Raw genomic sequence first — 26,283 nt, forward strand, 5'->3', positions numbered from 1 at the left:
TGAAAATAATGTTAAATAAATAAAATATTTAGCTGGGCGGTGGTAGCGCACACCTTTAATCCCAACACTCAGGAGGCAGAGGCAGGCGGATCTCTGTGAGTTCGAGGCCAGTGGTCTACAAGAGCTAGTTCCAGGACAGGTTCCAAAGCCACAGTTAAGGTCCCGCCTAGTCTACATAGTGAGTTCCAGGACCGCCAGACCTATGTGAAGAGACCCCATCTCACCCCCTGCCACCAAAAAAAGCATTGACCCCGCCCACCCAGCTAATTTCAACATTCTTGGTAGCCATATTTTATTTGGAAAGATAAATGAGCTACATCATACCACAAGACAGAAAATGGTGACCTCAAGAAGTGTGGGCTTTTTCCTCCCAGAAAATAAGCAATTCAGTAAAAGGGGTACCAGCTGAGTGTCACCTAATCTAATTCTGTTCTATGCCATCTACCTATAGTTCTTATCAGGTCCTATAGATTGAGAGAGAGTTCAGTTCCCAAGATATTTACTGCCCCTCTCTTCAGATACAAGTTGCAAACCTGGGTGGTTTTACCCTGTGCTTCTAATCTTCCAACTAGTCCAGGTATTCCCAAGAACCTCTTCATTTTTGTTTGTTTTGTTTTTAAATTTTTGTTTTTGACCATTTAAGTTTACATAATTATACTTCAATTACATGTTTTTCAATAGATCTAGTACTGTTTTCTGAAAAAAAAAATTTGTTTTTTTTTTTGAGACAGGGTTTCTCTGTAGCTTTGGAGCCTGTCCTAGAACTAGCTCTGTAGACTAGGCTGGTCTCGAACTCATAGAGATCCACCTGCCTCTGCCTCCCGAGTGCTGGGATTAAAGGCATGCACCACCACCACCCAGCTAAACATTTTTTTAAATAGATTTATTTATTTATTATGTACACAGTATTCAGCCTTCATGTATGACTGCAGGCCAGAAGAGGGCACCAGATCTCATTACAGATGATTGTGAGCCACCATGTAGTTGCTGGGAATTGAACTCAGGACCTTCAGAAGAGCAGTCAGTGCTCTTAACCTCTGAGCTATCTCTCCAGCCCCTATTTTTTTTTAAATAGACATACTTCTATTGCTTCTTTTGTTTTTGTTTTTTTTAAAGATTTATTTATTTATTATGTATACAACATTCCTTCCGTGTATGCTTGCATGCCAGAAAAGAGCACCAGATCTCATTATCGATGGCTGTAGCCACCACGTGGTTGCTGAGAATTAACTCATGACCTTTGGAAGAGCAGTCAGTGCTCCTAACCTCTGAGCCATCTCTTCAGCCCCCGTTTTTAAAAATTTTTGAGACAGGCTTTATATGTGTAGTGTTCACTGTCTTGAAACTAGTTCTATAGATCAGACTGGCCTTGAACTCAGATTCTTCCTACTTCTGCCAAGTGCCAAGATCAAAGGTGTGCACCACCACCACTGGCTATCTCTTTAGTTTTGATTAATCTGCTTCAGCAACTCACAACTCTTAGGGATATACTGGTTTATTACAAAGAATACAGATGGCACAGTATATAGGATCAGCATGATGGTACAAGCCTATATAATGCCAGTACTTGGGAGGCAGAGGCAGACAGATCTCTGTGAGTTCAAAGCCAGTCTGACTTACATAGTGAAACTCTTTAAAACACAAGACAAAACAAAATGTGGGGAAAGGTTCATGTAGCACGACTAATGAAAACATAGAGACAGATGTTGGGGTTCAACCCAAAAAAGCAGAAAAGGAAAGCAGCCTAGCCACTAGAGAAGTCTACTAAGGCCAGGTGACCACAGACTAAGCAACTTGAGCCTTTCTCTCCTCCCAATTTATATTCCCTCTAGTGATTAAAGGCATGACTCCCTAGTACTGGGATTAAAGGTGTGAGGCACCACCACCTGGATTTGTTTCTGCATTGATCTTGTGTAGCCCAGAGATCCATCTGCCTCTGTTTCCCAAATCCTGGGATTAAAGATGTATGCCACCACAGACTGACCTCTAGTGACTTAGCTTTGCTCTTCTGATCTTTAGGCAAGCTTTACGTAATAATTAAAATGTAAATAAAATATCACTACAGGTCTAGGAATTTCTCTTGTCTGAAAGCTCTCTGAACTCTATCCTTTTGGGTTTTTGTTTTTTTCTTTTTCGGGACAGGATTTTTTTTTGTGTAACTCTCCCCTGGGGGTCCTGGACTTTTCTGTAGAACAGGCTGACCTTGAACTCACAGAGATCCACCTGCCTCTGCTTCTCAAGTGCTGGGATTAATGATGTGTACTACCACTTCTTGGCTTCCTTTTGGGTTTTTGTGGCGACTGTTTCATATCTAATGCTAATTGAATTGGTGAGAAAATCCAGAAAGGCCTTTCCAGATTCCTCTTAGCATCTTCATGTAGCATTTTTTTCTGAAATGGAGGTGACAAAGACAGGGAGGATTAAATTATGCTTAACTAATACCTACTTTAGGAATGGAGTTATGAACTAGTGCCATTGGGAAAACCCCCAAATACCTGTGTGTAGTGATCAGTCATGGTAAATTTAGTTTGTATTTCCTTGATGGCTAATAATGTTGAACACTTTCATTTTTTGCTTTGACTGCTTATTTTGAGCTTAAGAGCATCAGAGACTTTGATTTTGGGTTACAGAATGCTCCACTTACATCCGTTTAGCATAAAATGAATGCATAGTTTTGATAATACAAGATACTTTAAAAAAAATTCAGCTTGGCAGTGGTACTACACCACTTTGATCCCAGCACTCAGTAGGCAGAGACAGGCCTAGTCTACAAAGCAAGTTCCAGGACAGCCAGGACTGTTACACAGAGAAACCCAGTCCCAAAAAAAACCAATAAATAAATAAATAAATTCAAATATGTGGCTGCTCTTTTCTGAGGAAACTTTAGGGGAAGTTTGATTCCTTAGTAGTTATTTAGCCTAGTTGTACTTAGAGTTGGAACCATTTATTGTGGAGTGGAATGTAGCAATACAGCACTGGCTTGTACTGTCTGTTCTCAGATGTTTCTTTAACATCTTGCCAGTTTGAAATGTTTCTGTAGATTTATAAGAACAAATTGATTTTTAGTAGTAATACCTCAAAGCTACCATCATCCCATTTTCTCTTAGAAGAGATCTTTGTCTGGAGAGGTGGCTTAGTTAGTTGGTAAAGTACTTGCTGCACAGTTGTAAGGACTTGATCTCAGATCCACAGCACTCACATTAAAGAGGACTTGAAGGTCATGACCTGCCAGCATAGCCAAGTTATGAGCTGCAGGTTCAGGAAGAGACCGGCACAAACATGAAGTGGAGAGTGAAGCAGGAAGACACCCAGTGTTGCCCTCTGGTCTTCATGTTCACACGTACATGCCACACACAACAGAAAAGAATATTGTTTTCTTGTTTGATCATTTGAGATAGTGTCTCACTATCATTCCAAGCTGACCTCGGATTCATCATGAACCTCTTGCCTTTAGCTCCCAAGTGCTGAGATGGCTAGTGTGTATGACCACACATCGCAGAAGCAAACATTTTTAGGTGTTGAGGTGATAATTGCCTTTCCTTCTGGTTATTGTAATTGTATTCTGTGGAATCTCTTTAAAGCATGTTTTTAGATTTTTTTCTAATAGATAACAATTTTCTATATACCAAAATTTTAGATATATGTTTAAATTTAGATGCAATTTTAGGATTATATAAAGAATTTTAGAAATAATTACAAGGTGGCATCTAAAATTTAGTCTAGCCATGCATTCTTCATTATATCCTTAACTTCACTTTCTATTTTTTTTAATCTGTAAAATGAAAGTTTATCTAAGGGATCAGTGAAAGGTCTTTCAGAGTCTGAAGTTAAAAGACTGCTTTGTAAAGATTTTACTTTTAGTCAGGCAGTGATAGCGCATGCCTGTAATTCCAGTACTCAAGGTTTCTCTCCAAGCCGCCAGTTCTCAAATAACACTCAGAGGCTTATTATTACTTATAAATGCTTGACTGATGGCTCAGGCTTATTATTAACTAACTCTTACAATTTAAATTAACTCATTTCTATTAATCAATGTATTGCCATGTGACTTGTGGCTTTTACTGATCTGACATGTTGTTCCTTGGGTGGCTGGATGGCATCTCTTGACTCCGTCCTTCTTCACTTGTATCTCTGCTTGGATTTCCCACCTGGCTTTATCTTGCCTAAATAAAAGTCCAAAGGAGTTTTATTTATCAACCAATGAGAGCAACACATACACACAGTATACAGGATCCCACAGCATTTCTCCCATTCTGTCTAATCAAAAAGGAAGGTTTTTACTTTAACATAGTAAAATTACTTATAACAAAGCAGTTATCAAGTAAGAATTAGTTACAATATCTAGTCCTTTGTATTTGGCAAAATTAAATATTCTATCATCTATCCTATCTTTATGAGTCTAAAGTTTTATAGCTAATTCACCTTTTATCATAACTAAGGAAAACTGTAATTATAACTATCTAGTCTTCTGTTCCCTCAGAGACCCGAGAAAGAATTATTACCTAAATAAGCAGGAAGTACAAACAGTCAACTTGCAAAAAATGTGAGAAATGACGGAAACAGCTGGCTGCCTGAACAGTCACTCAGGGTTCCTCTGTAACACCATGGCATCCATCTTCAGCCTACAGCTCTATAATAGCTAACAGACTTTTCTGTGAAGCAGGGTATTCTTTTTTAAAAAATAAAACAAAACGAAAAAAAAAACCCTGGAGGGACAGTTGTGGGTGTTGGGAACTGAACTCTTAAATTTTTGGTTGTGAGCCTAGTCTTTAACAGCTGAGCCATCCCTCCAGGCCAGCAGGGTATTCTGAAGGCCTATCCTACCATGTCTTGGCAAAGTTTGACAGTCATTTTCTTTGTGCCCGCTTGTCCAATTTGAACAACATACTGTCAGTAGTTGAGGCAAGGGCACTTCCTTGCCCAGTGGCTAACTTTTGCCACAGAGAAAGTAAACTCTGTATGGAGTTTCTTTGATGCCCATCATCTTCTCCAAAGCAGATTGGTGCTGTCAGGAGCAGACATGTGTCACTGTCATAAAAAGAAAGAAAGAAGGAACTTGTGTTTTAAAAGCATCTTAAATGCCATATTCAGTAGATCTCTGAAGTATTTGAAGGTAATCTATCTAAAGCATGTCTCAGTTTGACCTTCAAAACATAACTAACATGACAAGTTTGATTGTAATAGGTAAATAAGTACTAAACTGTATTTCTGTATTATCCTAAGTTGTTTGTAATAATAACTTAGGAGGCAGAAGCAGGCAGCCTGGTCTACAAAGCAAGTTCTAGGACAGCCAGAGCTGTTACATAGAGAAATTCTGTCTCGAACCCCTCTCCCCCTGAAATTTTAGTTTTACAGACACATGTATGAACCTTAATATAAAACTCTTTGAAATTCTGCTAGTCAGTTTAAAGCATCTACACAGCTGTGGATATGGTAGTCCATTCCTGTAATCCCAGCATTTGGGGTAAAGACCTGAGAGAATCACTGCAAGTTACAGACTGACCTGAACTGTAGTGTGAGATGCTGCCTCATAAAGCCAAACATTTTAATTTATTATTTTTTAAAAATTTATTTAATTTTATGTGCATTGGTGTGAGAGTGTCAGATCCCCTGGAACTTGAGTTTACAAACGGTTGTGAGCTGCCATGTGAGTGCTGGGAATTGAACCTGGGTAGTCTGGAAGAACAGTCTGTTGTAATTTAGAAAAAGTAGTGCGAGAGAGAAAGGTACCATGCGACAGAGCTCAGGTGGAGGGGTTTTTACTGAAGGAAAGTGAATGGGAAAAGGGAGAAAGGAGACCAGCCTCTGGGGACAGAAGAGAGTAGAGGAGAGGGAGAGAGAGAAACACACACATGGATAGGTGGACAGATGGACAGAGACAGAAAAAGAGAGAGATGGGAGGTGGTGGGCAGGGTTCTCTTTTAAAAGGGAACATATTGAATGTGGCACTAATGGTGCTCATAGTGGCTACAGATGAGGATATATACCCCAAGGTCAGGCCAGTACAGCTGATGCCTGAATACTAACACAGTCTGTTCTTAACTGCTGAGTGATCTCTCCAGCCCCAGAGTCAAACGTTTTAAAAATGAATAAAGTGTGTAGATTTCAACAGCTTTTAGTTTGTTCACAGACATTGTATAGCCATCAGCAGACTCAGTCAATATTTCACAGCTCCAAGAAAGTACTTATTGCTCATTTCCCCTCAATCTGCCACTCATTTAATTTTTAAAATTTTTATTTTTATTTTTTAAGACAGTTATCTCAAACTTGCAATGTACCAAAGGGTGGCCTTGAACTTCTGATTCTTCTGCACCTACCTCTTAAGGACAAGAATTCTAAGTATGTACCATCATTTTCAGCTGTGTCTAGGCTTTTGTGTGTGTGTGTGGGTACTTGGAATTAAACACAGGGCCTTGCATATATAAGGCAAAAATTCTGCTACAGAGCACCCTTAGCCTCCTATCTTCCTAGCCCTAACCCTATTCTAGATATTTCATATGAATTTATTTTATATATATCTTGTTTAACTTGGTATATGTTCAATTTCAAGTTCATAGGAACTGGGGATGTTGTTCAATAGTAGGATGCTTTAAAAGGACAAACAATATGGGCTGGAGAGATGGCTCAGTGGTTAAGAGCACTACCTGCTCTTCCAAAGGTCTGAATTCAATTCCCAGCAACCACATGGTAGTTCACAGCCACCTGTAATGAAATCTGGTGCACACACGCAGACCACTGCATATCTAATAAATTAAATAAATAAATAAACAAAAATAAATAAATAAAATAAGACAAATAATAGGGTGAATTTATTACAATAGGGTGGATTTACTGAGTAAAGTGCCATGTGAGGGCTTGAGTTTGGATCTCAGCACCTATGTCATAAGCCAGGCAGGGCACACACTTCAGTAACCTAAGAACTGGGTGGTCAGAGACAGATGAATCTTTGAAAGCCAACCTAACCAAATCCATAAGCTTCAAGGTTAGTGAGAGACCCTCTCTCAAACACACCTTTAATCCCACCCAGCTCTGGGGAGTCAGGAACAGACAGATCTCAGAGTTTGAGGCCAGCCTGCCTGGTCTATATAGTGAGTTCCAGGACAGCCATCACATAAACCAAACCAAACCACCCAAAAAAATCAAGGTGGAACTATTCAGAAAGATACGTGATATTGACTTAGCCTCTACATACATATGCACACATACATGCAAGTACTCACAGAAGAAAAAGAATGACAAGACAAAAATCTTAGAGGAGCATTAGTTGAGCTTGCTCTCATGCCTTTGACCCTTTGTTTTGAGATATTGAGGCAGGAGGATTAGGTTACACAAAGCAAGGTCACATCCAGTTTGAGCTGCATAAGACCCCCTTTCAAAGTTGATCCACATTAAGGCGCTCCTTTCTTTGCCTCTCTTCCTCCCTGTTCTTTGTTTTCAGTATTCAGTTATTTGGCTGGAAAGGTGGCCTAAAACCCAGAATGTATGTGTCAGACAACTTTCAGTCATTGGTTTTCTGCTTCTACCATGTGGGTTTTAGGGACCCTACTCAGGTTGTCGGGTATGTGACATGTCCCTTTACCCACTGAGCCGTCTTGTGTCACAGCACCTCATTTCTTTTTATTGTTAAATAACAGTTCATTGTTACTCACATTTTATTTATTCATTTGTTGATGGACATTTGGTAACAGAAACCCCACTTTGGAACTATTAGTAATAACATTATGAACATTTCATATATAAGTCTTTGTGTAGATATAGTTCTTCAGAGTGAGATATAGAAAGACAGAAAAAAAGAGAGAGAAAATACACAAGGAAATGGGATTGCTTTATCATCGGGTAGCTGTATATTTAACCTTTTGATGAAGTACTAAACTGTTTACTAGGTATCTACCATTTTATATTCTACCAGAAATATATGTGGGCTTCAGTTTCTCTACAGCCTCCCTAGATGTGTCTATAATTTTAATTATAGTTATCATAGTGGGTTTGAATCGTTTTTTTGTTTGTTTGTTTGTTTAATACGGAACATCTTTTCACATGTTTATTAGAGCCCTAGCTTTAGCCATTATTTTTATTTGGAGTGTACTTGGGATGTGTTGATTGGAACTGGTTTATGGATTCTTAGTGTGTTAAGTAAGCATCCTTAAGTAGCATTAAATTAAGCAGTTTCTTCTCCCTCCTGGTTGGTGGAAGCTTAATAACTGGAGTCTTAATGTATCTGTTCATGTTATTATTTATTTCTGTAAAATCTAAGAGCAAAGAATCCAGAAGAGGGTGTAATTTCTATCAGAGTTTACGTTGTTACTTATCTTGCAGGGATTGATTTGCAAGACTCTCATGATACCTTTTTTTAATATTTTTATTTATTTATTATGTGTACAGTGCCTGCATGTTATGCCTACTTGCCAGAAGAGGGCACCAGATCTCATTACAATGGTTGTGAGCCACCTTGTCGTTGCTGGGAATTGAATTTAGGACCTCTGGAAGAGCAGTCAGTGCTCTTAACCTCAGAGCCATCTCTCCAATCCTTTCATGATATCTTTAACAGTGAATTCTTGGCACTGTACTAGATCTTCTAAAGATTCGTGTGTAGGTGCAGCATAGAAAGTAATACCACAGTCTTTTAAGAATTAGAAGTCTGACAAGACTATCACAACTCTGGAAGCTGAGGCAACAGAATTGTTAGCTGAAGGATAATTTAGGCTTTATAGCAAGACCCTGTTGATGCATTTATATAATTATTCTTTATCAATAAAATCTCAGGAGTTGGGGGCTGGAGAGATGGCTCAGCGGTTAAGAGCACTGACTGCTCTTCCAGAAGTCCTGAGTTCAATTCCCAGCAACCATGTGGTGGTTCACAACCATCTAGCAATGAAATCTGGTGCCCTCTTCTGGCCTGCAGGCATACATGTAGGCAGAACACTGTATACACAATAAGAAAATAAATATTTAAAAAAGAAAATCTCGGGAGTCAGTTATGGGGTAAGAACCTGAATGATCAGAGAAGCAATGGAGAAGCGGCCAGTGATGTCCTGTGTCTTTTGTTCCTCCATCCAAAAAGACTGAGACCCTCTCTCAGCACCACCTACTACTACTTCCTGTGTCTGTCTGTCCTCGGCCCTTCAAAACCTCCTTGGCTAATTTTGGTCAGCAGTAATTAGCTCCACTCTCTGATTCAAAACAAACTTTATTGTCAGTCTCAGGTGTGTCAGAATGCAATCAAAATGTCATATAATACCCTATCTCACAAAATGAGCACAGTATAAATGCATAAATAGAAAACAGTATCATTTGTTGTAATCCTATTTTCCTTATATCACCAAAAATGGCAAATTTGTAAAGAAATACAATTATTTTTTAAAATTTCACATGTGTGTACACATGTGCATGCTCGTGTGTATTTATGTATATGTGTAGGACAGTTTTGCAGAGTTGGTACTCTCCTAGTTTTGCATTATAAATTCTGAGAATTTCGAACTATTATTACCAGTCACTTGTACAGCAACTGCCTTTACCCATTGAACCATCTCAGCCCACAAGTATTTCTTTTTAAGGAGAATATTTTACTCATTATTGAAACTTGGTTTACAAAATTGTGAATGTTGCATTTTGCCCAGTAGGGTGGCACATACCTTTAATTCCAGCACAGGATCTCTGAATTCCAGGCCAGCCAGAGCCAGATAGTAAAACTTCTCCAAAACACAAACAAGAAAAAAGGAAGGCTAAGGCAGGATTGCTATGAGATCAAAATCAACCTGGGCTACATAGTAACAGGGCGTCTAGTCATATCTTACTATCTCACAAAACAAGCATATTTCATTCGTTTCAGTAGAAATTGTGTTAAAGTTGTTGACTGTGAAATCTACATTTGTTCTTTTCATCTTACTCAGATTTGTCAAGTCATTTCTTTCCTTTTTCTTTTCAGAAATCCATGCTACAGGATTTAACTATCAGAATGAAGACGAGAAAGTCACCCTGTCTTTTCCTAGTACTCTCCAGACAGGTGAGAGACTCTCTGAAATCCATAGAAACTATGTGTGTTAACTCCACAGGGAACCTGTACCATCTCTGTCCTGAGTGTTGCTCACAAATTAAAGTGTTTACTTCCCTCTCCCTAAAAATTCTGGGTTCTGAAAAATTAAAGTTTCAAATTTTTATTTGTGTTTTACTTAAACAGAAAACTAGATGAAAGGCTAAGTATCACTTACTATAGAATAAGATGTTTAATTTTTGATTGTTTCATTTTGTTTGTTTTTCAAGATAGGATTCCTAGAACTCATTCAGTAGATCAGCCTGGCCTCCAACTCACAGAAATCTGCCTGCCTTGGCCTTCTTAGTTCTGGGTTTAAAGGCGCTCGCCAACATGTCCAGCTTGGTTTCTAGTTCTTAAAAATATATTTACTTAGCTCCATCTGCTGCTGGTTGAAATCTCTACGGACAATGCTCCACTTACGGTTTTGGTGTACAACCAGAAAGAGAGATTTTGCTAGTGAAGGCACAGAAGGGAAGATTTGTTGGTATGTTACTCTTTGCCATATGTTGGTGAAAGAATTAGAATTAATATTTGTTCAACACTGAGTTAACATTCATTCATTGTGATGTATCATTATAAGTGAAATATATTTAGTAGTAAAAGTTTGTTAATTCTTATTAATATAATAAAGTGCTTATTATAATACAGATTTTAAAACTCTAAAGTATATATCAGGTTGATGAATCCTGTCTCTAAAAGTACAAATAGCATGATCCTCAGCTGGATATAGTGGCTCACACTTGTAATCCTAGCACTTGAGAGATAGGAGCAGGAGGATCAGAAGGTCACCTGGGATAGGCCAGACCCCATCTTGTTACCTCCTCCCTGTTTACTCTGTAGATGTCTGAATTATATCTGAATATTTACACAGCTGTTGTTTTTATTTCTGCTTTCCAGAAATTTTTAAATGTTTAACAAATTGGTGTGTGTGTGTATGAGTGAAATGTATGTATCTGTAAATACACATAGTGTAACTTTTGGAAGTCATACTATGATGAAATAAATGTTTTAAAAATATATTTATTTTTATGTGTATGGGTGTTTTGCTTGAACATATGTATGCATGTGTGCATGTTTGTATGTGTATCACATGCATGCAGTACCGACAGTGGCCAGAAGAGGATGTTGGATCCTCTGGGACAGGAGTCACAGTCACAGAAGTTTGTGAGCCAACATGTGGGTGCTGGGAATTGAATCCTGATCCTCTGATAGAGCAGCCAGGCATCTTAAGTCTGAGTCATCTTTACACCTCTGCCTTCTCCTTTTAAGTAAAAGTTTCAAAAAATGAAATTGAATATGTCTCAAACTACAGGAAAAAGCAAAGAGATGCAAAACAGAAAAAATAGGAAAACTGAGGACCAATCTATCAGAGCCAAAAGCCAAATAGTTTATAAAAAAAATTAAAGAACAGAAAAAGTGGGAAGATTTTATTAAAGGAGTAAATTCAGCACGCCTGCTTATTGTAATTTAACCCTGGGACCCAATCAGAAAGAAGAAAACTGGTTTCTGCAAGCTGTCCCCTGGCCTCCAAGCCGTGGCACTCTTCTCCCTTCCCACCTGACTGACTGAATACATAAATGTTATTTTTAAAATTAAAGGAAAAGAATAAATTAAGAAATCTCTTTGAATTAAACACAGGAGTTTTCATTCTACAAAAATACACCTTTGGAGACTGGGTGGGGGCTCACACCTCCCAACACACAGGAGGCAGAAGTAGGATCTCTTTGAGTTTGAGGCCAACTTGGTCTACAGAGTACGTTCCAGGACAGCCAGGGCTGTAAGGAGAAATCCTATCTTGAGGGAAAGAAAAGACATCAGAGTTGAATCCTTGGTTTCCGGGTACTCATAGAGGGCATACTAGCTAGGACTTTTAGCCTGGGGCTGCTGTATCAGTTTAAAATGTGAGCTCTTACTTCACAAAAATGAAACATTTTGGTCTGGCACATACCTTTACTCCCAGCACTCTAGAGTAGAGGTAGGAGAGTCTCTGATTGGAGGTGATCATGATCCATACAGTGAGCTCCAGGGCAGCCAAGACCACATAGAGTGAGTGATTCTGTCTCAAAAAAGAAGCAAGGGCTGGAGAAATAGTTCAGTGGTTAAGAACATTGCCTGCTCTTCCAAAGGTCCTGAGTTCAATTCCCAGCAGCCACATGGTGGCTCACAACCATTTGTAATGAGGTCTGGTGCCCTCTTCTGGCCTGCAGAATACTCGCAGACAGAATACTGCATACACAATAAACAAACAAACAAACAAACAAACAAATATTTTAAAACGAAGCAAAACAAAAGGTAATTTCATGTGTAAAGAGTGTTTTGCCTGCATATATGGCTTTGCACTAAGTGTGTGCTTGCTTGATGCCAGTGGAAACCAGAAGAGATGGTCAGATCCCCTAGAACTGGATTTGCAGGTGATTGTATGACATGTGAGTACTGGAAACCAAACCTGGGTCATCTGGAAGAACAGCAGTGCTTTTAACTGCTGAACCATCTCATTCCAGCCTTCCCAATCCAAAGAAGTATGTACCATTAAGGGACTATATTTTGCACTCATTCATTCGTTTATTTATTTATTTATTTATTTATTTATTTATTTATTTATTTATAGGCAGGGTTTCTCTGAATACTAGCTCTGACTGTCCCTTAACATCATCGCATATTTCATGTATACTGTGACAGTATTAGAAACCAATAGCAAAGTGGGTGCGGTGACGCATGCCTTAAATTCCAACACCTGGGAGGCAGAGGCAGGTGGATCTCTGAGTTTCAGGCCATAGTCTACAGAGTGAGCCCCAGGACAACCAGAACTACATAGAGAAATTCTGTTTTGAAGAAAAGAAAAAAAATAGAAATATTTTTTTCTTTTTCCACATATTGAATAATTGAATCAAAACTTGCTTGGAAAGTTAAAATAGCAGAGCATTTGGTTAGTGTGTGCAAGGCCAAGTGCCGTCCCCAGTGCTGCAAAGATATATAAAAGGGAAGAAAATTAGAAAACCTAGACATGATGGCCTGTATTTGTAGTCCTGGCTACTTAAGAGGCTAGAATGAGAACCAAGGAGTTTGAGACCATCGTGAGAAAACTAGTAAGACTCTATCTAAAATAATAATAGAAAAGCAGGTAAATTAGAAAATATTTCGAACTGAATAAGAAATTTGCAGCATATCAAAACATATGGATATTTACTTAAAAGAAAGATTAAAAAAAACGAAAGATCGAAAATTAATCAGCTAAATATCAAGCTCAAGTAAGTAATCAAAAAAATTCTTAGAAGAAAAGGGGAGAGGTAGAATTTAACTCTCATGTTCAATGACTCGGATTTAATCTCTGTTGCCAATAAAATGAAAGAAGAAAAGAAATGTGAGAAAATACGGGTTTGCTATATATGAGAAGCCTGACAACCTCAGTTTGATCTCCAGGACCCACATAAATAGCCAGATGAAGCTAGATGGGAGGTGGAGACAGGAGGATAACTTCACAGCCAGCTATCCTTTAGTGCCACGAGTACCAGCCCTGCCTGCGTGTCATATTCCAGTTCAAAAGTAAATAGAGCAAGCAAAAGTCTGTTCCTGCAACATCCTGCTTTGTAGTTTGTGTCTTTGTTCACAGTACTAGGGACTGAACCCAGGGCCTCATAACCAGTCATTTCACCTCTCATCTGTGTTGCCTGAGCCTGCCCCTCCCTCCCTCCCTCCTTCCTTCCCTCCCTCCTTCCTTCCCTCCCTCCTTCCTTCCCTCCCTCCCTCCCTCTTTCTCTCTCTCTCTCTCTTTTTCCCCTCCCCATCTCCATCTCTCTCCCTCCCTGTCTTTCTCTTTCTCTCTTGTTTGTTTTTTTTTGGGGGGTTTTGTTTTTTGTTTTGTTTGTTTTGTAGACAATCTTTGCCGTCCTGGTGCTCCTTAGACCAGGCTGACCTTGAACTCACAGAGACCCACCAGCCTCCTGAGTGGGATCTGGTACTTTCTGTTTTTGTGGTAGGTCTAGGCTGTGTTCCTCTGGCTGAATTGGATATGTGAACCAGACTGACTTTAAACTTGCCTCTGCCTCACAAATGCTGGTGTTAATGGTGTATGCGGCTGTATTCTGCTTAGGTGTTTTGTTTTGTTTTGTTTTGTGTGTGTGTGTGTGTGTGTGTGTGTGTGTGTGTGTGTGTGTGTTATTGTTTTTGTTTGTTTGAAGCAGTCTGTGTAGTTCTGCCCGGGCTACGTACGACATGATAGGTACACCATAATGGCCTCAAACACAGAAATGCCTCTGCCTCCTGAGTACTGGGATAAAGGTATGGGCCATGCCCAACTTGAGCTCAGAATTCAATCCCTACACTCAGTTGTGACCTGAACCTAAAGCTTACACATGCCAGTCAAATGCCCTTACCACTGAGTTATGTTCTTACATCCCTACTCCTGTTTTATCTTATTTTTATTTTATTTTGACAGAGAGTTATTGCTATGCTACATTGCTTGAAAATTTATATGCTACCTGAATGAAATTTTGCTTTGCCCTCATCTCAGTTCATCCCTTAAATAAAATCAGCTTTTCTTTGTATTCTTAGAAATCATATCGTAGTCTTGTAGCCATTTATATATGCTGAAATTGTTTTTAAAAAACAAATTTATGTGTATGGGTGTTTTGTGCACCATTGTGAGCCTGGTGCTGGAGGAGGCCAGAAGACTGCATCAAATCCCCTGTAACTGGAATTACAGAGGATTCTGAGCTGCCATGTAGGTACTGGGAATCAAACTTGAGTCTTCTGGAAGAGCAGCCAGTGCTTTTAACTACTGAGCCATCTCTCCAATCTAGACTATATCATTTTTGATAATTCATAACACACATGATAAATGTCAAAGCCACTTCAAATAATAACAGAGAAAGTTACTTATGTAATAAATTATATTTTAGCATAGTGTTTTTTATCTGTTCCATATTGTATTAGAAATTGAGTTTTTGTATAGTGTTTGAGTTTAAGTTAACAGAACAATTTTTTTTGCTTGTTTTCTGTTGTTTTGTTGTTTTTCAGTCTTTGAGACAGGGTTTCTCTGTTTAGCTTGAGCGTGTCCTGGAACTCACTTTGTAGACCAGGCTGGCCTTGAAGTCAAAGAGATCCTCCTCCTGCCTCTGCCTTCCAAGTGCTGGAATTAAAGGCAAGTGCCTCTATCGCCTAACAGTAATTCTTTTAAGAAATATATTTATTTTATGTATATGAGTGTGTTTCTGTATATGTATGTGCAGAGATTACAGAAGTCAGAAGGGTGGATTCCCTGGTACTGGAGTGCCAGACAGTTGAGAGCCACCATGTGGTTGCTGGGAATCCAGCTCAGAGTCCTCTGGAAGAGCAGCCAGTGCTCTTACTGCTGAGCCATCTCTCCAGCCCCAATAAATTCTTAAGCTAATGTAACAACTAATAAAAATGCTAGGAAATCCTGCAAATGTGACTCTACTAAATTATTGAATATTGTGCTGGCAAGATGACTCAGTGAGTAAAGGCATTTGCCATACAAGGCCAAGTTCAGTCCCTAGACTCTATGGAAAGGCAGACGGAGAAGGAAAGCGACTCCAGAAAGTTATCCTCTGACAACAAATAATAACATAATTTTACATTTTAAATTTTTGAATATCTTTGATAATGTGTGTTGGGAAAAAAAAAATCACTGACTTCCAAATTATAACAAAGTTCTTAGGATCAGATACCCAGTCCTTTTTTGCTTTAGATAATGGTCTTACTTCACAAATATCTGTGAATTAGGATGAAATAAAAACAACTAAGTCTTAAGAAAAAGTTCTTTATCGTTTCAGATTTTTATCATATTATAGAACTGGTCTTGGGTATAACTGAGTAAATATAATCTTATGGTTTTTAGCCTTCTTTTTTTTTCCTTTCTTTCTTTTTCGAGACAGGGTTTCCCTGTGTAACAGTCCTAGTTGTCTTGGAACTAGCTCTTGTAAATCAGGTTGGCCTTGAACTCACAGGGATTCACCTACCTCTGCTGGGATTAAAGGCCTGCACCACCACCACCTTCCGACCTTACTTTTTGTTTTTTTGAGACAGGGTCTCACTATGTAGCTTTGGCAGATTTGGAGCTCTCAACTTTAGACCAGGCTGGCCTCAAACTCACAGAGAGATATGCCCAAGTGTTGGGATTATGTATAGGCGTGGGCTACTAAGCTGGCTTTATATTATGCTTTTAAAGGTTTACCATCCAAACAGCAGTAGTTTGGATATTGAGATTAAGTATCTAATTTGAGAAAACAATGTATTTATGTGTTAATAAGTGTAAAATTAAAGACCAGTTGGCAGTTGATTCATCATGGTATTTGATAATCAGATTTGCCAAAAGTCCTTTTTTGCTATTCACATTAAACTTTTATGTTAATAGTAATACTTGTGATTAGTATTGTATAATATGAAACTAATTTATTCATGATTTAAAAAACATTTAACTTGTGTTTGTTTGAATTTCAGGTAATTATCCTTTCCAATACTTTGTATTTTGTTTAGTAAGCCACTCTTTGGAAGTGGTCACTGTCAGTATCTTGTTATGGTTTGATGGCCTTGGAGATTTAAAACCAAGTAAAAGTGTAAGCGCCTTTCTTATTTAGTTATGAGTTTTAAACCCACTTTTGTTCCAAATAGGAAAGATTGAAAGTACATTTACTGTGAATATGAGTTGTATTAGAAAACATCTTGACAGTGAAAGCAGACTGCCAGTTTCATCTGGGGAACTGTAACATAAAATTCCATCAGTCAATTCCCAATGAGAGTAATAGAATTTAAAAAATATTATATTAAAAAAGTTTCTAAAACTTTAATAATGTTAATACATATTAAGTTCCTGTAAAGAATAGAGGGTAAACTACTTACTTATTTTCTTACATTAGGTATTCTTTTTTTAAGATTTTTTTTATATATATGAGTGCTCTGTCTACATGTACGCCTTCATGCCAGAAGAAGGCATTTGATTCCACGGTAGATGGTTGTGAGCCACCATATGGTTGCTGGGAATTGAACTCAGGACCTCTGTAAGAGTAGCCAGCTCTTACGTGTTGAGCCATCTCTCCAGCCCTTATTATTAATTCTTATTATCCATTATTAACCCATCAATAATAAGACTCTTCTAAAGTCTTACAGTTGTGATAATATTTATTTTTCTAGTAATCTGCCATTCGTGTTAAAGAATTGATTGGAGTTTGGGATATAGCTTGGTGGCAGAGAACCTTCATATCTATACAGTTGAGCTTCAGTTAAGCTGTTAGTGCTGTTTTCCAGCATGGTTATTTTAAGAATGTGATAATATTTTAGTGCTTATTTTCTATTGTACCCTGAAATTACTTAATAATTTATAACTTATATAATTTATATCTTAAATAACTGTCAGGATTACTTATTGACACATAAGAAAATGAGTTTAGCCACATGGCAGATGCACTTATTCTTAAGTAGTGTCAGTGCTTTTTGTTCTTTGTGTATTGTGTAAACTTCTACTTATGTGACTTTGAACCTTTCCAAAGAGCAAATTCTGTTTTAGACATGAAATTTGACTTCAAGATCATACAAAAAGATATATGAAAGGAGAAAAAGTCAATGACATTTAATCAATGTCAAATATCTTTACTTTATAGCATTTCAAAATGACAATTAGAAATATTAGGATATGAAAGTCTGGTATGACTGACTAATCATTTTCCTTATGTCTTTAATTTGTTAGACTCACATTCTCTTGATCTTATTATATGTAGGCATGGGGAAAGAGCAGGTCCAAAGTCAACATTTTTCAAAATGCTTTGTGTTTGTGTGTGTGTGTGACAGAGAGAGAGAGGGAGGGAGAGGGAGACTTGATTTGTGTGAGGTGTAGATGGGATTGTTTATCCATGCATCTGAACATAAAAGCGGAAGTCAAACATAAAGGCAATAACTTTTTGCTCTTGAAACAATATGGCTATGTCTTTAGGTTGCATTTTTGCTTCGATTTAGTAATTTCTTTCTTTAGTATTAGTGCTGAGATGATTGAGGTGATCCTGAGAGTTTATTTTATGCCCTTTAGTTGCTCTTTTAATTCCTCACAAGAATATGCAATCAGTGTTCTATCTGGATCAAACATAATGTCTTTAATGGTAGAATAATTGGCTGCATTTCTTTTTGTGTGCATGAAGTTATATAAAAAGACTAATCACATGGTATAATTGACAGAGAGCATATTTTGAGTAAAAACATCCTTGCTGCTTACTGATGACCTCTGGAAAGCCACTTGAAATTTTCAGCCCTCATTTTTCTTCTAAAAAGGGGACACTACTTCCAACTTTAAAGTTGGAAGTCTCATGCGCAGAAACGTGTTAGACATTTAACTTTCTTGTTTTCATATATCGTGGTAATTTGAGACTTATTGAAATTATTTTCTAACCAGTCATCCTAAACAAGATTTGAAGGAAAGGAAATGCTTTGAACATTGTAATAGCCGATTGAATATAGTATCTTGACATATTTCTAATACCTGTATTTATTAACATCTCTATAAAAAGACTTCTGTTTATCTTCAATCACAGGTACAGGAACCTTAAAGATAGATTTTGTTGGAGAACTGAATGACAAAATGAAAGGTTTCTATAGAAGTAAATATACCACCCCTACTGGAGAGGTACGCTATGCTGCTGTCACACAGTTTGAGGTATGTGTTACTCTTTGCTAATGTAATCCTTTGTTGGTTTTGTTTTTTATTTATTTGTTTATTTGAAGCAATTTCTCACTGTGTAGCTCTGCTGTCCTGGAACTCACTTTGTATACCAGGTTGGCCTTGAACTCAAAGAGATCCTTCCTGCCTGGGACACACATACCAGCCAATAATATAAACCTTTTAGTTGGTGCTTTACTTGGCTTCCCTTCCCTTCTTTTCTCTTCCTCTTTCTCTTTCTCTTTCCATTTCCTCTCCACAGGATTGCTCTGTGTAGCCCTGGCTGTCCTGGAACCAGCTCTGTAGACCAGGCTGGCCTCAAACTCCCTGTCTCCTCCGTTGGGCGTAAAGGAGTGCACCACCATGCCTGGCCCTGGAATTCGTCTTTTATATTCAGGATTTTTTCTATCCATGTAAAGGACATAAGTAGGCCTGGGGAAATAGTTCATTTGTTTAAGAGTCCATTCGGCTCTTGGAGAAGATCTGAGGTTGGGTTTCTTGTACCTATATTGGGCAACTGAACAAATCCATCCCCAGGCGGGAAGGAGGGAATAAAAGATATGGGTTAGAGAGTAATATTATATTCGGGTATATATACATAGTCATGTAATGACATTTAATCAGAATTGCTTTTGTTGTTATTTTAGACTGAATAGCGAATTTGAGGCTGCCAAGGCTACTCAGTGTTACCCTGTAAAAATAATCCAAAGCAAAAGTATAGATACTACATTTGTGTGTGCTTATCTTTGCAGTTTTCCTGGAGTCGCAGCTACAGCACACCTAGTTTTTATTTTGGTTTTTTTTTTATTGTTGTTGTTTTTGTTTGTTTTTTACTTTTCAGAATTTTTAATAGTCAAATGCAGTGGTCTGGTTCATTTCAGCTCTTTGACTGCCAAAGTAGGGGGCAGGGACTGCTAAGGCTTCTATGTCTTCTTGTCTGTGACAAGGCTATAAAAGCACCTGCTGCAGCAAATCTTGACCTTCACCTTTTCCTAGTTCTTGTTTCTGATGGATTTAGTATCCTTCCACTGGACTGTGAACAGAAAGTCCTTGATTTCCTCGATTTTCCAAGGCGTGGTGATAGACTATTGGTGCTGGTGATTTCACCTGACTGTGGATTGTCTAGGATCTAACTCCCTTCCCCATCTACCCAAAAAACTCACACTTTGAGGGGTATTTTTGAGACAAGATTTCTCTGTAGCTCTGTCTGTCCTGGGACTCACTTAGATCAGGCTGACTTTGAGCTCACAGAGATCCACATGCCTCTGCCTTCCGAGGGCTTGAATTAAAGGTGTGTGTCAACACCACTCGGTTACTGTGGGGGGGAGGTGTGGGTGTAGGTGTAGGCGCCCCCAGAGGTCATTTGTTTGTTCTTCTGGATTTGCAGGAGGTTGTGAGGCCCTCAACATAGGTGCTAGGAACTGAATCAGTACATGCTCTTAACCTCTCCCATTTCTATATCCCTGACTCTGATTTTGACCAGGACTGTCTGTGTATGGCCATGGGATTGGAACTATCTATTGGAGTCTAATTGGCTTGATACACAGCTTAAAGCAAATGACTGCCCCTCTCCTAGAATCTCATAGTTGCCAACAGTTAGCATGGAAAGCGAACAATTGTGGTTTTGTTTTTTTTAATTTAATTGACTTATTTTTTTTATATGGATGAGTGTTTTAACTACATGTATATCTGTGTACCATATGTATACAGTGCCTGTGGAGTCTAGAAGAGGGTATTGGAACCCCTGGGTCTGGTGTTACAAATGGTTATGAGCAGCCATGTAGGTGCTGGGTCCTTTGGACCCACATAACTATGTGTTATGGCACTTGTGTAGAAGTCAGATGACAACTTGGGGGAGTTAATTTTTCCCATCTACCTTTTGGGTCCTGGAATTGATCTCAGGTTGTTAGACTTGACAGAAGTACCTTTAGCCAGTTGAGCCAACTTGCCAGGTTTCCAAATAAGGTTTTTTATTGTTATAATTTGTATAATTCAGGCTTGCCTTTCTTTACGTTCTTCATGATCTTCTTGCCTTAGCCTGTCAAATGTTGGGTTTTCAAGTATGTATCACTTACTTGAGTTTGGCTCTCTTCGGTTTTCTGATAGCACCCAATTGAAAGTGTTTTTTGTTTGTTTGTTTTGTTTTTTTACATCTGCCTCAAATAATTTAACATGTTTTTTAAAAGGACTTTTGGGGGGGGGGCGGAGCAGTGTGGGGGAAAAGGTCTCATTTGGTCGTGGCTGGTCAGGAACTTGATCTGTAGACCATAGTGGTCTCAAATTCAAGAGATCTGCCTGCCTCTGCCTCATGAGTGCTGGGGTTAAAGGTGTCCATCCATGCCTTTCTTTTAAAAAGAGATTTGTTTTATTTTTAGTTTGTGTGTGTGGATGTGTGTATGAACACGTACGTGTGTACGTGTGTTTACACATACACACACGTAGAATTCAGGCATCCTAAGAGGCCAGGAAGAAGGCATCACTTCTTGATGAAATTGAAGTTATAGGCAGTAAAGAGTCATTTGATGTGGGAACCAAACTTGGGTCTTCTGCAAGAGCAACAAGAATTCTTAGCCAGTGAACCATCACTCCAACTCCTGTAATTTCTTTCTGTACATTCTCTTCTTTGCCAGTGTCTTAATTGTTCTCTGATAGAATTCATGATTTACTTTGAGACTGTAGTCCCCATAGCTCAATGATAGAATACTTTCTAGCATAACTGGTATCTTGCAAAACCACTGAATTGTACTTTGCTTTAAGCTTGTTCCTTTTTATTTATTTACTTACTTTTGAGATAGACTCTCAGTGTAGTCCAGGATGGTTCCAGTCTTACTGTGGAGCTAAAAATATCCTCAACTTCAGATGGTTCTGTCTCCTCGTTCCAATTACTCCTGTTTTAAGTGTGCCACCACCCTTGACTTACTTTTTTTTTCTTTTTGAGATGGTCTCATGTAGCCCTAATGAGCTCAAAATTACAATGCAGCTGAGTTTATCCTTGAACTCTTTCCTGATCTACATCCTGAGTGCTAGAATCATAAGCGTGTACTACCATGCCTGGCTATTTAGTATGTATTTGTATGTGCGAACAGGTGGTATACATACGTAAGCAGATGCATGTGTTCATGAGGTGAGAGTTCAACCTCAGATATTCTTCAGCTATTTTTTTTCTTTTTAAGAGTCTCAATTAGAACTGAGCATGGTGGTACATGTCTTTATTCTAAGCACTTGGGAGGTGGAAGAGGCAGGCAGATTTCTGAGTTCAAGGCTAATTTGGTTTACAGAGCAGTTCCATGACAACTAGACCTACACGGAGAAACGCTAACTTGAAAAACAAGCAACAATCCCCCCCCAAAGAAAATAAGATTGGAAATTTATTTATTTATCTATTTATTTATTCCGATACCTAACATGTTCTTATTTCTGTATTGATGATTTTTACTTGAAAAGCCAGAGACACCTTTTCTCATAATCTGAATTCTTATAACATGGTATTAATTTTTTGTGCTTTGTGTTATATATAAACTATTGGTAAAGTTATTTATTCATGTTAAATCTGAAATGTTAAAATATTTTAATAAAAATATGATTACAAATGATTCTCATTTTGTTATGATTTATTGCAGAATAGTTCCCAAATAGTTTCTAGTGTGACGGTGGCTGCAGCATTGTATTTCCTTTGTATTTCCTGGCTCATTTCCTAGCAGAGTAGAGATTAAATGTTTGAAGACTGGACATAAAAACCAACAGAGGAGGGCTGAGTTCAATTTTCTATACTGAAAAGAAATGAAGGAGCTGGAGAGTTAGCTCAGAGTGTAGTCTGGTCTTGAAGAGGACCCAGGTTCAATTCCTAGCACCCATATAGCTACACAAAACCATCTGTAACTTATTCCAGGGGATCTGACATCCTTTTCTGCTGTCTGAAGGTACTAGGTAGAAATGTGTGCAAACATGCATGCAATGAAAGCACCTGTATACACTAAATACAACTTTTATGAAACAGAACGAAAGAAAAAAAAATTGACTAAATAATGAATGAGTGATAGTAAAATGGTGTTGTTTCATGAAAAAGCCTCTGAAGTTAATTTAATGGTATTTATATAAACTTATTTTTTTTCCCTTAAGGCTACTGATGCCCGGAGAGCTTTTCCTTGTTGGGATGAGCCTGCTATCAAAGCAACTTTTGATATCTCGCTTGTTGTTCCTAAAGACAGAGTTGCTTTATCAAACATGGTATGTATGTGCTAATAGATGTTTCATGGTCTTTGTATATTTACTTTGATTATTAAACAGGATGATATGAAATCACCTAGCATAGTGCTTACTGCATAATAGAAATGTTAGTGTTAGTTTCTTTTATTTTGTTTTCCTTTGTTGCTTTTTGATTGTTTTCTCTTCAAGGAAGAACTTTTCTGTTAGAGCCACTGACAAAATTCTTGCTTTTTGTTGTTTTGTTTTTAAGTCAGGGGCTATTATATTCAAGGCTGTCCTGGAATTCACTTTGTAGCCCAAGCTGGCCTTGAACTCATAACTATCTTCCTGCTTATTTTCCTGGGTGCTAGCATTATATCCATGTGACACCATACCCAGATTATCTACTTTTGAAGATTAAAGGACATAAGTAAGGGGCAACCTTTATATTACCTGAAATAAGAGTAATGGCTTTCTTATTAAATTCTAGAAGTGATAGCAATATTTAGTTTTTGGCTGACTGTATTTTTTTAATATGCTCTCTTTACTATTATTGATCTTTTTCATGAATAAGAGAAGCTTTCATTACTTAAACGGTATTGTCTAAGACCACCTTGTTTAAGATGTATATTTACTCTGACTGTGGAGAACTAAGAGCTACTAGTGTGTGGTGATTCATACCTTTTAATCCCAGCATTTGGGAGACTGAGCAGAAAGACCGCTGCAAGTTTAAGGCCAACCTGAACAACGTAGTGAGTTTCAGGGCAGCTGGACTACAGAGTAAGAAGCCAAAAAAGCAAAATGTGAACAAGTGAAAACATCCAGTTTTTGCCCACTTATTGGTGGGGAGAATTCCATAGAAAATGCTATTTTCTTCTTAGACATTCCTAGAGAGGAGACTAATACACTAAAAAGAACATTGATTTACATTTTAGTATGAATAAATCTAAGGTCTGTTTCTTTTCTTTTCTTTTTTTTTTTTTGTTTTTCAAGATGACTTCTCTATGTAGTCCTGACTGTCCTGGAACTTGCTCTGTAAACCAGGCTAGGCTAGAACTCACAGAGATCCACCTGCTTCTGCCTCTGCTTCTGCCTCTGCCTCCTGATTGTTGTGATTAAAGGCCTCTGCCATCAGCACTGGGCAAGGTCTGTTTCTTAAATACAGCTTCCATAGAATAAAGGATAGAGAGTTTAAGAAACTGAGAGCCTTAGTAAGGGGAAAACACCAAAAGAAAGGTGAGGACTTCGTAAGTAAAGTGGAAGTTTCATGTTTTCCCAGAGAGAGCTAGTTTCGGTACAGAGGGTATTTGAAATTTAGAAATCCATACCTTTTAAGATACGAGATTCTGGCCAGGTGGTGGTGGCACACGCTTTTAATCCCAGCACTCAGGAGGCAGAGGCAGGCGGATCTCTGTGAGTTCGAGGCCAGCCTTGTTTACAAAGTGAGTTCCAGCACTGACTCTGTAGCTACTGGGAAACTGTCTCAAAAAACAAACAAACAAACAAAAAACCACTGGTGAACTAGGATTAAAATCAGCCTAAAAAAAAGAAAAGGGAAAGGGAAAATATTCAATCCTATGGCTTTTGCCTACTGTTCATTTCAAAATACTAATATAAATCTCCTTAAAATTTCTTTGTTTTTGTTTTCTGTTTTTATTTTTCTCTTAAGAATGTAATTGACCGGAAACCATATCCTGATGATGAAAATTTAGTAGAAGTGAAGTTTGCCCGCACACCTGTTATGTCTACGTATCTGGTGGCATTTGTTGTGGGTGAATATGACTTTGTGGAAACAAGGTCAAAAGATGGTGTGTGTGTCCGTGTTTACACCCCTGTTGGCAAAGCAGAGCAAGGAAAATTTGCGCTAGAGGTAAATGTCCTTGAAGAGGATTGTTCCGACAGTCCATAACTCCAGGTTGGGGAATTTACATTTCTGATCAATTATTAGTACAGTTATTTGTTATTTAATTGGAAAGTTGTTTTGATACTTTCATTTCACTTTTATTAGAATTTTGGATTTGCCAAACTTGATGTTGCATTAACATTTTATAAGATAATGATCTAGAAAATAGGAAAAGTGAGAGTTGGAGGTTGTGGTAGAGTGTGTATTTATTAGTACATGAAGTCGGGTTCAAACCTTTGACTCTGGATAAAAGAGAGAGCATATAAAAACAGAATTTTGTTTTTCTGTGGAATTACCATAAAAATATATAGTTATATTGTTCATACCAAGTTATAAATGGATTACAGTTTGACCAGTGATACAAAGCTTGTGGCCAACGCGGTTTTCAAAGAAAGTAGGGTTCCCTGAGTTTGTTTCTAAAAGCTTATGATAGTTTGGCTTAAAACAGGTTTCCTTTGTGGATTTCTGTGTGACTCATAATAAAGTATTCATAGGATTTTTTTTGTTTGTGCTTTATAGGTTGCTGCTAAAACCTTGCCTTTTTATAAAGACTACTTCAATGTTCCTTATCCTCTACCTAAAATTGATCTCATTGCTATTGCTGACTTTGCAGCTGGTAAAGTAAATTTCGTTTTATTGCTGAATTGTATAACTTTATTTGAATTTTGTGATATTTGAGGAAAAGTATGCTTATATATCAATAAATGTTTATATTTATTTTATGAAGGTGCCATGGAGAACTGGGGCCTTGTTACTTATAGGTATGTTAATGAAACATTACCCTGCCCTCTTTCAAATCACTGATTACATCCTGTTCACAGTTGAGTGCTTTTGCTTCATGCTCTAGGGTACATTTTTCTTCCACTAATGAATATTTCAAGCATGCAGATGGACTTCCCTCTCTGGTGCTACTGTCTGAGGGTGCAATATTTTTAAAGGGAGCCCTTGGCACTTATACCATTTTTAACTGTGTTCTTGACTGAATCTCACTCGGTATGGCTCCTTCCCAGCAGTTACTCAACTTGAAGAGCCTCCCTGAGTCTGTGTTTTCTAAGCAGATTTTTACATGTCTGTCAGCACAACACAAACATGTAAGTTACATAATTTCTGAGGTTGAGTCTATAAACAATCTTTCCTTCCTTTTTTTTTTTTTTTTTTTTTTTTTTTGAGGGAGTTTTCTGAGACAGGGTTTCTCTAGCTGTGGAGCCTATCCTGGAACTAGACCAGGTTGGCCTTGAACTCAACAGAGACCTGCCTCTGCCTCCAGAGTGCTGGGGGTTTAAAGGCATGTGCCACCACTGCCCTGTCTTTCCTTCCACTTTCAGTTGTCTTTTTAGGTGAGCTGTGTGTCCTTTTTGGGACTTTAGAATGTCTTCCACTGCTCCTCCCTTATGTCTTCCCTGATTAGCAAAGTTTTTCTAGTCAGCAGATAGCACACTGATAAACTTGTATGTCTTTGATCTTCTGTTGTACAATGTCTACCAATGTAGTCTTCAGTCT

General features: G+C 38.1%; 1 protein-coding gene and 1 pseudogene across 3 annotated transcripts in view; one reads left to right on the forward strand and one right to left on the reverse strand.

Moving 5' to 3' along the window:
* The window catches only part of Npepps (aminopeptidase puromycin sensitive), an 82,806-nt gene that overhangs the window by 21,297 nt on the left and 35,226 nt on the right, over positions 1–26,283 (forward strand). For 2 of the 3 annotated variants that reach the window (XM_085695720.2, XM_048450887.3), the window contains exons 3-8: positions 9,926–10,003; positions 18,571–18,692; positions 22,815–22,922; positions 24,550–24,750; positions 25,303–25,399; positions 25,511–25,544. In XM_085695720.2, coding sequence (XP_085551846.1) covers positions 9,926–10,003; positions 18,571–18,692; positions 22,815–22,922; positions 24,550–24,750; positions 25,303–25,399; positions 25,511–25,544 — 640 coding nt within the window. Of the gene's footprint in view, positions 1–9,925; positions 10,004–16,588; positions 16,609–18,570; positions 18,693–22,814; positions 22,923–24,549; positions 24,751–25,302; positions 25,400–25,510; positions 25,545–26,283 lie in introns of those variants that run through there. The other variant, XM_085695721.2, reaches the window with a different exon arrangement.
* Positions 19,568–20,716, reverse strand: LOC125411053 (large ribosomal subunit protein eL38 pseudogene; annotated as a pseudogene).

Source organism: Myodes glareolus, chromosome 9 (genome assembly GCF_982192425.1).
Source record: "Myodes glareolus chromosome 9, mMyoGla1.1, whole genome shotgun sequence".
Lineage (NCBI taxonomy): Eukaryota > Metazoa > Chordata > Mammalia > Rodentia > Cricetidae > Myodes > Myodes glareolus.